Source organism: Nicotiana tabacum, chromosome 11 (assembly GCF_000715075.1).
Source record: "Nicotiana tabacum cultivar K326 chromosome 11, ASM71507v2, whole genome shotgun sequence".
Taxonomy (NCBI): Eukaryota; Viridiplantae; Streptophyta; class Magnoliopsida; order Solanales; family Solanaceae; genus Nicotiana; species Nicotiana tabacum.
The window spans coordinates 154,676,214-154,691,696 of NC_134090.1; the positions used below are offsets into that span (position 1 = coordinate 154,676,214).

The 15,483-nt window shown below is 38.3% G+C and overlaps 1 protein-coding gene across 1 annotated transcript; it reads left to right on the forward strand.

Annotated features, from left to right (window-relative positions):
* Positions 1-1,225: 1,225 nt before the first annotated feature.
* LOC107826496 (ALA-interacting subunit 1) lies at positions 1,226-2,613 on the forward strand. The gene has a single exon (XM_016653487.2). It carries the CDS (start codon positions 1,366-1,368, stop codon positions 2,416-2,418), a length of 1,053 nt encoding a protein of 350 aa, XP_016508973.1. The 5' UTR covers positions 1,226-1,365; the 3' UTR covers positions 2,419-2,613.
* Positions 2,614-15,483: the final 12,870 nt, after the last annotated feature.

A 15,483-nucleotide genomic window follows, 5' to 3' on the forward strand; every position in this document is an offset into this window, starting at 1 on the left:
CTAAAGCTAAAATTGAAAGAAAATTAATTCTTTCTTACTTCCTCTATTCTATTTTACTTGTCCAAATTGTATTTTGCACGCCCTTAATAAAATATTAATGATATTTGAAAATCTAAAATTGACTACTAATACTTCAATTACTTTAAAAATAATTACTTAATACTAACGGTACAATTGAAAAATAATATTTTTCTCTCTCTTAATTTGCTAAACTGAACTACACATATGTTGTTTTTCTCCATGTCTTCCTATATGCTACTGTGAATAAGCATGCTAGCGTTGAGTTGAGGGTCTATTCAAAAAAGTTTCTCTACCTGCATTAAGATAAGGTAAGGTTGCGTACTTATATCTTTCCCAAACTTTACTTGTGGAACTACACTAAATATGTTATTGTTTGTTGTAGTGGGCAAGTAAAAAGTAAAAAAAAAAAAAAAAAAAAAAATATAAGCAAAAGAGTCGGGAGGGAGTAATTTTGAAAAATATAAAATATTTTAAACTAACTATTTTTGATATTCCTTCCAGTACACTTTAAGTAATTGTTTGGCTATTTTCACACATATAAAGGAATTCACCTTTTAACATTAAATTAACAATATAATTGAACATATTAACCTTAATTTGTTTATTGGAAATACAACAAATACTTCTAGACTCTTTACTCCAAGGGCAGCTTTGAAAAAAAAAGTTGATTCTTTTTTGATATTTGAAAAAATTAAATATTGCATCGGAAACAGTCTTTCCGCCCTTCCAAAGGTAGGGATAAAGCTGTGTACATCTTACCCTCCCCAAACCCCACTTGTGGGAAACTACCGAGTTTGTTATTATTATTGTTAAAAAAATTAAATATTATGGACCACAAAAAAGATTAAAAAAATCAATTAAAATAGACCGGAGGGAGTAAGCATAACATTAATTGGGAATTCAATACAATTAAGTAGGAATTAAATATCTCCACGTTATGTGAAGAAAAAAAAAGGAAATTACTCTTCAGCATCCCACCCCACGCTATCATAATAAATTCATACCTACTCTTCAGCATAGAACCTTCCTTGTAATCTTCGCCCCCTTCTTTCTAGAAAACAAAAAACGTGGATCAAGTCGTCGTCGTTTTTATCAAGAAAATACTAATAATACTATTCAAAGTCAAAGCAGGCATTCTTGAATTAAACAAATCAAAACGAGTAAACTTACAGCTATAAACCATTCATTCATATAATTCCCATAAAAAAAAATCCCCTCTTCCTCTTCTAAATCATCTCTCTAATTAAACTCTTCCGTTCATTTTTCTTGAATTATTCGCAAACATATAGTCGACCCCAACTTGTTTGAGATTGGGACGTAGTTACTGAAAAGTCAACTCAAATTATGAGTTCAAACAATCCATCGTCTAGCACTGGAGTTTTTGGATCGGATGAACATACAACAATAAGAAGAAATTCAAAGCGACCAAAGTATTCAAAATTCTCACAACAAGAACTTCCAGCATGTAAACCAATCCTAACACCAAAATGGGTGATTTCTATTCTTTTACTTATTGGTGTTGTTTTTATTCCAATTGGTATTGTTTCCCTTTTAGCTTCTCGAGATGTTGTTGAAATTATTGATAGGTATGATGTTGAATGTGTACCAAATAATTCAACAAATGATAAAGTTGGCTATATAACAAATAAAAATCAAGATAAAACTTGTGTTAGAACTTTAAGAGTGCCCAAAAAAATGGAACAGCCAATTTATGTGTATTATCAGCTTGAGAATTTTTATCAAAATCATCGTAGGTATGTGAAAAGTCGAAGCGATCAACAATTGAAAAGTGCTAGTAATGTAGGTGATACAGGTTCTTGCGAGCCTGAAGATTTTGCTAATGGCAAACCAATTGTGCCTTGTGGATTAATAGCGTGGAGTTTATTTAACGATACTTATACATTTGCTAGTAACAATCAAGAATTGGTTGTGAATAAAAAGGGTATATCTTGGAAAAGTGATAGGGATCATAAGTATGGGAAAGATGTTTTCCCTTCGAATTTTCAGAATGGGACTTTAGTCGGAGGTGGGAGTCTTCTAAAGAATGTATCGTTGAGTGAGCAAGAAGATTTAATTGTTTGGATGAGAACTGCTGCACTTCCAACATTTAGAAAGTTGTATGGGAAAATTGAGAGGGATCTTATGGAAGGTGAAATCATAAACGTGACGTTGCAGAACAATTACAACACGTATAGTTTTGATGGGAAGAAGAAGCTTGTGCTTTCGACAACTAGTTGGATTGGTGGGAAGAATGATTTTCTTGGCATTGCTTATCTTACAGTTGGTGGATTGTGTTTCTTTTTGGCTTTGGCTTTTATGATTGTGTATCTAGTTAAGCCAAGACAACTTGGAGATCCAACTTATTTGTCGTGGAATCGGAATCCAGGAGGTAACTAGCATTGCAGATGAGGCTGGTGGCTTGTCTTCTGGTAACTGTTTGTGTAAAAGTTGTTTTTTGATGTGTTCTTGATATAGTTTTTAGACTCTTTTGCTAGGAAACAATGATATGTAATGAAGTATATTTCCTTTGATAAGTGTTTGTTCAAATTTACATATGTATAATGGAAGTTATTGCTTAAAGGAGCTTGTTCATTCTTGTCTTACAAACTATGGTTCGAGTCGATTATCTGTAGGTTGGCAGGGAAGGGGAGCCTTGGCGTAACTAGTAAAGTTATTGCCATGTGACCAGGAGGTCACGGGTTCGAGCCGTGTAAACAATCTCTTGCAGAAATGCAGGGTAAGACGGTATACAATAGACCCTTGTGGTCCGGTTCTTCCCCAGACCCCGCGTATAGCGGGAGCTTAATGCACCAAGTTGCCCTTTATACAAATTTCTTTTTGAAATGTTCTGCATTCAAAGTATTAAGATTCATTTGCTAGCAACCAGTGATATGTAATGAAGTATTCGCGCTTCTTGTGTTAACTATCTGCATACAAGTTTCTTATTGAAATGTTCTGCTTACTGTATTAAGATTCATTTGCTAGCAAACAATGATGAGTAATGTAGTATACCCTTTGATAGGTGTTTATTTAAATTTTAAGAAAAAATATATTCTGAAATAAGTTCACCAATGGAAGTAATTGCTTAATGGAGTTGCACACTATGGTGCAAGCAGAATATCTGTAGAATGATGCAAATGGCTACCAACACACGTACTGGTATGTTTTGAATCAAACCTGCTACCTTGATTATTCCATTAGATATATATTATACCCACCAAGACTTTAGCAAATATGAATACAACCTATCAAATTTGAACTCTGGTCTCCTAAGGTTTCTCATCCACTTCATTGACTGCTAGGCTACACCTTTGAGTTCCTCTTTCTTTTACTTTTCCACGAGCCTAGCCACCCCGTGCGCTACATGCGGGTTTCAATTTGTTTGGAAAAAAAGGATGAAGTATTTTTCTGATCATTTATCTCGCAAATTGTACGAGGAACATACTATGTTCCACCAATAAAAAGTGACATGTTGACTAAAATGCAAAACTAATGGTACCATAATATTTTTCAAGTGTGAACCATAGGTAAGTCATACAGATCTTCCAGAGTTTCAAAATTTATGAAATTCACAAAGATTTTTGTTGATTCATAGCGATCTGATACAACAATTGTCACACCTCCTTTTTGCGCGCCCCGCCCCGAAGGGTAAAAATGCGCGAGGGAGTTTTTCCAATTTAAGTGACAATATTCGAAATGAGATTATTTATTTAATTCAGAGTCGCCACTTGGGAAAGGTTTGACTTTTGGTGTTCCAAGTCACCGGTTTATCTTGAATCCCAAATCGAGGAAATTTTCGACTTTCCAAATGAAGTCTGCGAACCAGAAATTTTAAGTAAGGAATTCTGTTGACCCGAGGGAAGGTGTTAGGCACCCTCGAATCCCGTGGTTCTAGCACGGTCGCTTAAATTGTTATAATGGCTAAATATCTGATTTAAATACATGTTGTGACTTATGTGCTTTATTAAGTTTAAACCGCTTTTATTATTATCATTTAGTTTTATAGAATTGCAACGTCGCGAAAATGTATCTCGAACCACGTCGCAATCAATGCACCCGTAGTTGTTGACCATTTCGACTCCGTTGAGATTTGGATTCGGGTCACATCAATGTGCACCCGAGTTTAAGAATGTAACTTAATTAAGCCGCGCCTAAAGAAGCCTAGCGCGTTATTATTTTTGTAGAAGGCCATGAAATTCACTAAACGGCCTATCCTGAATTCTAAATATTTGTTATGGTTATTTGTTGAGGGCCCCGCAATTTCGCATTTTTTATTTGGCGAGGCTCGTCTCTATTTTAGAAAGGGTATCCTAAAGTGGCTACATTTCTAATGCATTTGTCTCTAAAACTAGAAGGAAAGGTACATGCTAATTTAATTATATGCTTTGGCCTAACCTGGATTCTTATCAATTTCTGCTTAATTATTTACAAAGTGAAGAGGCGTCATACCTTGTGAGGCATGCGAGATTGACCAAATGCTATACTTGTATCCAAACATTTCTTGAATTGAACTTAACTAGACTTATTTTAGGCTAGATTAAGGGAATTGAACACTAGGCTTTATTGCTAATGGGGATTCGAACGTGCTCCTATATACTACCTAGCGGGTCCTGATAAAAGAACTAAAGTAAAACAGAACATCATTGTGTAAGGTGGAAATATTCTATCCTATGCATGTCATTATAGTTAAACAGGAATCCGGTCAAAAATTCTATGTCAATTATCCATGCATTCTACATATTGTACCATTACATCTCGTACTAACAAACAACTATAAACTAAGACGCAAGAGACTAGAACTCAGCTAAGCACCAAACTGATCTTTTCCTGCTATTGAAATTTACAAACTAATCATATATATAGAAAGAAATCAACATGCCATGAGTATTACAACAGACATTTAAACTTCTCCAACTTTCATTTCATGATTTCAAACTGTTATGGTTACACCAATATGGGACTTGAAATGTGTACCTGGATACTGAAATGCAAAGAAGAAGTGGAAGCAGAAGAGTCAGCAGCAGCAACACAAGAATGGTAGTAACAAACAAAGCAATACAGCAGCAATGACAATCCCAGACCAACAGACCAAAGCAGTAAACCAATGGTACAATTATCAATATTTGATCTTTTCAAAACTCAGAGGAAAAATCCTAAAATCTGATAGAAACAAAACAAACTGGATACTGGACTTCAGACACGAAAGGATGAGAAAAAGTAGTGTTTTCTAGTCGAGCAAGAATTTCTTTTCTAAATCCCCCTCCTGATTTCCAAAAAAAACAAACTCTCTTTCTCCCTTAGAAACTGATTCTGTTTGGTTTCAGCTTCCCTTTTGTGTGTATCTCTCTCAAGGTGTATCCCTATCTTCCTCCTCTCTCTTATCTTATCCCCTCCCCTTTTATAGCTCCAAATCAGGCTATTTGAACAGCCTGTTAATCAATCAGGTCCCCTCCCATGTGATGTCCCTTTTCAGTTTCCACTTAGCTAATTAAGTATAAACCTCCCCCATGATATTCCTGACAGTACCCTCTAATATTTAAACTAAAAGGCAGACAGGGCAGCAAGAATATAATCTGACAAACATGCTGTCAAATTATTTTAATCAGAATGGCTTTTATGCACCTGTTGTGCACTAAATGCACATGCCCTCCAATTCAGGCTGTAACTAACAGACCAAACCTTAGATTTCTGAAATCAAATTAGCAACTATAAGTTACTAAACCCAGTCCCTAATTGATTCAGGCAATGCTTACAGAAGCAGGTCAATTGGTTATTGTTCGGACAACTGAAACTAATTGACGACATATGTCGACTCGACTATACTAATCATAACACGTACAATCGTAGCCAAAAATCAGAAATCTAAGAGTATCACACAAGGGGTTCAAATTGCAATGTTAACACAGAAATGACCTCGGGAGCTAATTGAATGACCAATTACGAATTCAATTGAACATACAATTTACACACATACATTACGAAGAAATACTTGACCGAATACAGAGGTCCGGTCAAGGTGGACAATAGCAGTTCAAAAACACAAACTAAAACAAAACGTTTGGCCATACGGACGGACCTTTAACAACACACAAACACACGAACTGAAATAAAGAAAAGAAAATTAACTCACCTTAAAGCTTTGAAAGAAAAAAAATCAGAAAAAATCCACTTGTGTTTTGAACAGATCCTCCTCAAGGTTGAACGGACTTTAATCGAAGTGCTTCTCAAATGAGAAACACTTCGATTAAGGTTCATGAAACCCTAATCTCTTGGCTTGAACAGACACGGACCAGGCTTGGGGTTTCTAGGGTTCGTGGATGGTAGATGTGGGACTTGGGCTTTCTTGGTTAGATTCGGACCAAACCAAGCATGGTTTGGTCACGAGGGGGGTCCGGGGACTGTCTGGTAAGAATTTAGGGCAGATCGGTGTAGATCGAGTTTTGACTCGAATCTTCAAATGAAGATTCAAGACGGTGGGATGGGATTCGAGCTAAAAGGTTAGTGGATTCATGTTTAGGGTGTCAAGGTGGTCCTATGGTGTTAAGGTGAAGGCCACCGGCGTTCATGCCGCCGGGATTAATGGCGAGGAATAAGGGGGCGGCTAGGGTTTCGTAGGGAAGGGGATGAGGACGAAGGCTGGGGTATTGGATAGGGGGGGGGGGCAGGGTATGGTTGGAAACTTATATATGAGATGGGTGGGGTTGATCTCAGCCGTTGGATGAGGCGAAATGGAAGGCTCAGATCTTTCATCTGATGAGGAAACGGTGTCGTTTCTCATTCAGGGTTTAGGGGTTGGTTTGGGTAAGATGGGTCGGGTTAGTTCATGGGTATGAGAATGTGATCTAGGCCGTTGATCAATCTGAGATCAACGGCCCAGATTAGATCAGGTTAAAACGGCGTCGTTTGGACGCTCTGGGTATCAGCTGGTCTGGACCGGGTTACACAGGGGTTTTGGGTTTGAGTTTTGGGCCTCGAATTAAAAATGAAAAATAAGCCCAACTGATTTTCAACCCAATTTTGCACTCTCTTTTATTATTATTTTATTTTATTTTTTATTTTAAAACAAAACCTAAGTAAATCAAATTAAAATTAAATAAACACTTAATACAATTATTTGCACACACATATTAAAATATTTAAAACAGGTAAAATCAAACAAAACAAAAATCACGGACGAAGACGCATATTTATGATTTTCTATTTAACAACCGGATTGCGGTTCAAATTACGCATGACACGTACATTTTGTATTTTATTTTAATAAATGGGCAAAAATCATAAATAATTAACAAAACGCCACGTAAAATCCGAAAATTGTACAACATGACCATTTGTTATTATTTTTCATTTCTTATTTGGAGCGACTGTCGCGTAAGACAAAAATTACGTGCTCACAGCTGCCCCTCTTTGTTCGGAAACACGAAGAGTTTTCGTGCAAAGATAAAGTGAGCAGATATGAGCGATTTTTGCCTATGGACTACTCCGTGTGAAGCATGTTTTTGAAAGATTTGACCGAATCTTTGCTTCAAAGATTTCCTACATATCCTGGGCTAAACAGGAATCAGGTCAATGTAGTTCGGGAAGCTTCGGTAGCTGGGACTACCATAGGATTGCAATGCTTGCTGTTACTGCTGTTGCTGTTGTCACCGTTGCTTTACTGACCGCCTTATTACAACCAAAGGAAAATTGAAACTGAACTAAATACTTATATGCATGTCAACTGCTAGTTACAAGATCCCTATCTATGATTCTTTTGCGACTTGATCTTGGGTCTTAGCTGATTTTGCTTGTAGACTTCGATCCGAACCTTGATGCTTGCGAGTTGTAGGTGCTTGCTTATTCTCTGGGATGCTGAGCGAGGCGTGACTGGCCGAGTTCTGGATCTTAATCAAATGTTGGAGTCTATCCGCCATCCATTTACTCCGATATCTCGGGACATCTTCTTTTTGTCTTTTTCTTCTTTGATTCTGAGTTGAGACTCATTTCGTGGGTCGTTTCGATCCATGTGGCTCGAGGTTAGACCTGCGGGAGAAAACAAATAGACGAACAAAATTTTCTGCCCCAGTTTCACTAGGAAAATTTCGTGAATTATTCGCCAGGAAGTTCATAAAATTGATGAAGGAAGATAAAAATGCTCAATTCAGGGTTGGAGCCCTAATACCGACTAGCTGGGGAGAAGTTCAGTTTTAGAGTTGAAACTCTAATACCGACCAACTGGGGAGAAGTTCAGCTTAGGGTTTTAAAACCCTAATGCTGATTAAGAGGAAAAGTTAAGTTCAGGGTTTAAAACCCTAATGCTGACTGAAGGAAAAAGGTTCAGTTTAGGGTTTAAAACCCTAAGACTGACTGAAAGGAAAAAGTTCAGTTTAGGGTTTAAAACCCTAATGCTGACTAAAAGGAAAAATTCAGTTTAGGGTTTAAAATCCTAATGCTGATTGCAAGGAAAAGCTCAGTATAGGGTTTAAAACCCTAATGCTAACTAAAAGAGAAAAGTTCAGTTTAGGGTTTAAAACCCTAATGCTGACTGAAAGGAAAAGTTCAGTTTAGGGTTTAAAACCCTAATGCTGACTGGAAGGAAAAATTCAGTTTAGGGTTTAAAACCCTAATGCTGATTAAAGGAAAAAGTGCAATTTAGGGTTTAAAACCCTAATGCTGACTGAAAGGAAAAGTTCAGTTTAGGGTTTAAAACCCTAATGCTGACTAAAAGGAAAAAGTTCAGTTTAGGGTTTAAAACCCTAACGCTGATTGCATGGAAAAGCTCAGTTTAGGGTTTAAAACCCTAATGCTGGCTGAATGAAAGAGTTCAGTTTAGGGTTTAAAACCCTAATGCTGACTAAAGAAAAAGTTCAGTTTAGGGTTTAAAACCCTAATGCTGACTAAAAGGAAAAATTCAGTTTAGGGTTTAAAACCCTAATGCTGATTGCAAGAAAAAGTTCAGTTTAGGGTTTAAAACCCTAATGCTGACTGAAAGGGAAAAGTTCAGTTTAGGGTTTAAAACCCTAATGCTGACTGAAAGGAAAAGTTCAGTTTAGGGTTTAAAACCCTAATGCTGACTGGAAGGAAAAGTTCAGTTTAGGGTTTAAAACCCTAATGCTGACTGGAAGGAAAAGCTCAGTTTAGGGTTTAAACCCTAATGCTGACTGAAAGGAAAAGTTCAATTTAGGGTTTAAAACCCTAATGCTAACTAAAAGAAAAAGTTCAGTTTAGGGTTTAAAACCCTAACGCTGATTGCATGGAAAAGTTCAGTTTAGGGTTTAAAACCCTAATGCTGGCTGAATGAAAGAGTTCAGTTTAGGGTTTAAAACCCTAATGCTGACCAAAGGAAAAATTCAGTTTAGGGTTTAAAACCCTAATGCTGACTAAAAGGAAAAATTTAGTTTAGGGTTTAAAACCCTAATGCTGATTGCAAGTAAAAGCTCAGTATAGGGTTTAAAACCCTAATGCTGACTGAAAGGGAAAAGTTCAATTTAGGGTTTAAAACCCTAATGCTGACTGAAAGAAAAAGTTCAGTTTAGGGTTTAAAACCCTAATGCTGACTGGAAGGAAAAATTCAGTTTAGGGTTTAAAACCCTAATGCTGATTAAAGGAAAAAGTGCAATTTAGGGTTTAAAACCCTAATGCTGACTGAAAGGAAAAGTTCAGTTTAGGGTTTAAAACCCTAATGCTGACTAAAAGGAAAAAGTTCAGTTTAGGGTTTAAAACCCTAACGCTGATTGCATGGAAAAGCTCAGTTTAGGGTTTAAAACCCTAATGCTGGCTGAATGAAAGAGTTCAGTTTAGGGTTTAAAACCCTAATGCTGACTAAAGAAAAAGTTCAGTTTAGGGTTTAAAACCCTAATGCTGATTAAAAGGTAAATTCAGTTTAAGGTTTAAAACCCTAATGCTGACTGCATGGAAAAGCTTAGTTTAGGGTTTAAAACCCTAATGCTGGCTGAATGGAAAAAGTTTAGTTTAGGGTTTAAAACCCTAATGTTGGCTGAATGGAAAGTTCAGTTTAGGATTTAAAACCCTAATGCTGATTAAAGGAAAATGTTCAGTTTAGGGTTTAAAACCCTAATGCTGATTAAAGGAAAAAGTTCAGTTTAGGGTTTATAACCCTAATGCTGATTAAAGGAAAAAGTTCAGTCTAGGGTTTAAAACCCTAATGCTGACTAAAAGGAAAAAGTTCAGTTTAGGGTTTAAAACCCTAACGCTGATTGCATGGAAAAGCTCAGTTTAGGGTTTAAAACCCTAATGCTGGCTGAATGAAAGAGTTCAGTTTAGGGTTTAAAACCCTAATGCTGACTAAAGAAAAAGTTCAGTTTAGGGTTTAAAACCCTAATGTTGACTAAATGAAAGAGTTCAGTTCAGGGTTTAAAACCCTAATGCTGACTAAATGGAAAAGTTCAGTTTAGGGTTTAAAACCCTAATGCTGATTGAAAGGAAAAGTTCAGTTTAGGGTTTAATACTCTAATGCTGACTGAAAGGGAAAGGTTCAATTTAGGTTTAAAACCCTAATGCTGACTGAAAGGGAAAAGTTCAGTTTAGGGTTTAAGACCCTAATGCTGACTGAAAGGAAATGTTCAAATTAGGGTTCAAAACCCTAATGCTAACTGGAAGGAAAAGCTCAGTTTAGGGTTTAAAACCCTAATGCTGGCTGAATGGAAAAAGTTCAGTTTAGGGTTTAAAACCCTAAGGCTGATTAAAGGAAAAAGTTCAGTTCAGGGTTTAAAACCCTAATGCTGACTAAAGGAAAGAGTTCAGTTTAGGGTTTAAAACCCTAATGCTGACATGCATGGAAAAGCTCAGTTTAGGGTTTAAAACCCTAATGCTGGCTGAAAGGAAGAAAGTTCAGTTTAGGGTTTAAAACCCTAATGCTGACTAAAGGAAAAATTCAGTTTAGGGTTTAAAACCCTAATGCTGATTGCATGGAAAAGCTCAGTTTATGGTTTAAAACCCTAATGCTGGCTGAATGGAAAAAAGTTCAGTTTAGGGTTTAAAACCCTAATGCTGACTAAAGGAAAAATTCAGTTTAGGGTTTAAAACCCTAATACTGGTTGAATGGAAAAATTCAGTTTAGGGTTTAAAACCCTAATGCTGACTAAAAGAAAAATTCAGTTTAGGGTTTAAAACCCTAATGCTGATTTCGTGGAAAAACTCAGTTTAGGGTTTAAAACCCTAATGCTGGCTGAAAGGAAGAAAGTTCAGTTTAGGGTTTAAAACCCTAATGCTGACTAAAGGAAAAATTCAGTTTAGGGTTTTAAAACCCTAATGCTGACTAAAGGAAAAATTCAGTTTAGGGTTTAAAACCCTAATGCCGATTGCATGGAAAAACTCAGTTTAGGGTTTTAAAACCCTAATGCTGGCTGAATGGAAAAAAGTTCAGTTTAGGGTTTAAAACCCTAATGCTGACTAAAGGAAAAATTCAGTTTAGGGTTTAAAACCCTAATGCTGATTGTATGAAAAAGCTCAGTTTAGGGTTTTAAAACCCTAATGCTGGCTGAATGGAAAAAAGTTCAGTTTAGGGTTTAAAACCCTAATGCTGACTAAAGGAAAAATTCAGTTTAGGGTTTTAAAACCCTAATGCTGATTGCATGGAAAAGCTCAGTTTAGGGTTTAAAACCCTAATGCTGGCTGAAAGGAAGAAAGTTCAGTTTAGGGTTTAAAACCCTAATGCTGACTAAAGGAAAAATTCAGTTTAGGGTTTAAAACCCTAATGCTGATTGCATGGAAAAGCTCAGTTTAGGGTTTAAAACCCTAATGCTGGCTGAATGGAAAAAAGTTCAGTTTAGGGTTTAAAACCCTAATGCTGACTAAAGGAAAAATTCAGTTTAGGGTTTAAAACCCTAATGCTGATTGCATGGAAAAGCTCAGTTTAGGGTTTAAAACCCTAATGCTGGCTGAAAGGAAGAAAGTTCAGTTTAGGGTTTAAAACCCTAATGCTGACTAAAGGAAAAATTCAGTTTAGGGTTTAAAACCCTAATGCTGATTGCATGGAAAAGCTCAGTTTAGGGTTTAAAACCCTAATGCTGACTGAATGGAAAAAAGTTCAGTTTAGGGTTTAAAACCCTAATGCTGACTAAAGGAAAAATTCAGTTTAGGGCTTAAAACCCTAATGCTGATGGCTGGGGACAAAATTCGAGAACAACAACTGACCTCTTTTTTTTTTTTGAATTTTCTTGTTTTAGTAAAAGATAAAAGGGAGTTTCGTGGAACTTACCTTTCGAGTGAATTCCTTATTGCCAAAATTTTCTTGTACCCATGTACCTTCTTCTTCGGGTGACACCTGCTTCTTGCACGATTGTCTTGGATTATCCCTGTTTCAACTTTTCAGACAAAGAACAATTGTTAGTTCGGAAATGACGGTCGGTTCGGTGACCTTGATCGTTCCCGGTTGCTTTGTTGCGTCTTCATTTCTGTTGCGAAGTCCCACCATTGATTTGATTCAAATGTCGAAACCCTTTAGACTACTTAGGCTTGTATTTCCAGATTCCGTGATGATTTGCCTCGTAAGGCTCTTTTTCTTTTCTCTCATTTTGTCCCGTTTTGCTTGGAGGTTCTCAACGGGGATTTTATTGGGGGTATTCTGTGGGGATTTGTACAAAAGGAAACCCTGTGGGGGATATTTACAAAGTGGATTCTTTGTGTGGATTTTTGTACAATGGGGCATGCTGGGGATTTGTTTTGAAGCGGTCTTTCTAGGATTTGTTGGGGTAAGCTTGTTGGGGAATTTTTACAAAGAGACTCGCTGGGGATGTCCTGGGGAAATTCCAACGGGGATTATTTTTTTTTTATTTTTTATTTTTTATATCGGGGAGACTCTGTGGGGGATTGTACAAGGGGAGACTCTGTGGGGATTCGTCCGAAGGCGGACTTGCTGGGGAAAATTTCTCTTTTTCCTTTTTACTTCGAACGCCATCAAACATCGTGATTCATCAAGTTTGGACAGACGTACCAACGAAACGGGGTATTTTCCTTCATGAAACGGAACTCCGTGAAAACGAACCTGCCAATTATCCTTTCCGGTACATCTAGAACTTGGGCTTAAACATGAAAGAGATTCGATGAAAAACAAAGAAAAGATAAAACGAATTTCAGAAAAGGAGTGCCCCTTTCGGGACGAGAAAAACTTATCTGAGGAAGATAATGCTGGCTTTAAATGACATGACATGCTCTTTGGACTGGACGCCTGACTTTCCATGAGCTTGCGTTTCCCTGAACCAGAACGGATCTGTGATTCCAAACCTGGCGGAACTTTGCCGAAACCTCCTTGGGTGGAGTCATTCTTTCGGCCAACAGCGCCCTTTGCGGGTTTTCGCTGGCTGACCTCTCTCATTTCTCTTCATGTCATCGCTTGATAGCACTCTTTGTGAGTTTTTGCTAAACAAGCTCTCTCATTTTGGTCTCTCTACTCCCGTCGCCTCGCGGTGCCCGAAGGTTTTCACCGACGAGACTCTCTCATTTTATCTCTCTCAATTCAGAGTGTGCCGGTCTCCATTTGTGACGCTTATTGGTTTCCCACTCTCTTTGGTAATTGATTTGAAGGCTTGTGCTTGGTAAAGAGAGGTAGATGATACTAACTTCTAAACTGCTCGACGTGCCCCGGTTTCAATTTCAGGGTGAATGGGATTTTATTGTTGGTGTGACTGAACTTCAGGGAGAGGCTGCCTATGTATCCTTTCGGAATCAAGTCAAACGTAGTTCAGGCCTCAATCAATGTTTTTTTTTTTGTAAGCGGCTCAAAGGTTTGTAGAGAGAATTGGGCAGTGTTTGGGGAGTAGTGGAGAATAAAACCTTCATAATTTCAAATGTGTCAAGACTACTGGAGTATAATTCAGACGTAGTATCTCTTGACTGCATCCGCATTTACTGCTGTGTCGGGGTCATTTCCTTCGATATCACCTAAATACAATGCTCCTCTCGGCAATATCTTCCTTATGATGTATGGGCCTTTCCAATTTGGAGCAAACTTCCCTTTTGCTTCCTCATGATGCGGCAGAATACGCCTCAGTACCAGCTGACCTACTTCGAAATTCCTGGGTCGGACTTTCTTGTTGTAAGCACGGGCCATTCTTCGTTGGTACAGCTGTCCGTGACAAACCGCGGCCATTCGCTTTTCATCAATCAAAGTCAATTGCTCTAATCGAGTCTTGACCCACTCGCTGTCTTCGATTTCTGCTTCGACAATGGTTCGAAGCGAAGGAATTTCTACCTCTACCGGTATTACAGCCTCGGTCCCATAAACCAGAAGATAAGGAGTCGCTCCTACTGATGTGCGTACCGTAGTGCGATACCCCAACAATGCAAATGGTAACTGCTCATGCCATTGTCGGGAACTTTGGATGGTTTTCCTCAAAATCTTCTTGATGTTTTTGTTTGCCACTTCTACAGCGCCATTGGCCTTTGGCCGATAAGGAGTAGAATTCCTATGCGTTATTTTGAATTGCTCGCATACATCTCCCATCAAGTGACTGTTCAAGTTGGCTGCGTTATCTGTAATGATAGTCGCAGGAATACCGAAACGACAGATAAGATTTGAGTGTACAAAATCCACTACAGCTTTTTAGTGACAGACTTGAGAGTGACAGCCTCTACCCATTTTGTGAAGTAGTCTATGGCAACCAGTATAAACCTGTGTCCATTCGAAGCCTTTGGTTCGATTGGTCCAATGACTTCCATGCCCCAGGCGACAAATGGCCAAGGCGCAGACATGGGATGCAGTTCTGTGGGAGGTGCATGAATCAGATCACCGTGCACCTGACACTGATGACACTTCCGAACGAAGCTAAAGCAATCCTTTTCCATGGTTATCCAGTAATAACCTGCTCGAAGGATTTTCTTCGCTAAGACATACCCGTTCATATGAGGTCCGCACACACCTGCGTGTACTTCGTGCATGATCTTCCTCGCCTCCTCGGCGTCGACACATCTTAATAGGTTGAGGTCCGGGGTTCTCTTGTACAACAATTCACCGCTCAGAAAGAAACCACTTGCATGTCGCCTAATGGTTCTCTTTTGATCTCCAGTAGCATGCTCGGGGTATTCTTGCGTCTTCAAGAACCTCTTGATGTCATGGTACCAAGGCTGCATATTTGGTCCCGCCTCGATTACATTGCAGTAACCGTGTCTTTCCTTGATTTGGATTTCCAAAGGATCGACGTGGGCGTTGCCCGGGTAGGGTAGCATTGAAGCCAGAGTAGCAAGTGCATCTGCCAGTTCATTGTGACACCTCGGGATATACCTGAACTCTATTGATGTAAAGCGCTTGCCGAGGTCCTCCACATGCTGTTAGTAAGGGATAAGTTTGACATCTCGAGTTTCCCATTCACCTTGGACTTGCCGGATAATCAAGTCAGAATCTCCCATAATTAGTAAGTCTTCGACATCCTGATCGATCGCCATATGCATGCCCATGATACAGGCTTCATACTCAGCTGTATTGTTTGTGCAAAAGAAACGCAGTCTAGCTGTGGCGGGATAATG

Excerpts from the sequence above, each read along its gene's own strand:
- LOC107826496 (XM_016653487.2), top strand. The coding sequence starts at position 1,366 with ATGAGTTCAAACAATCCATCGTCTAGCACTGGAGTTTTTGGATCGGAT.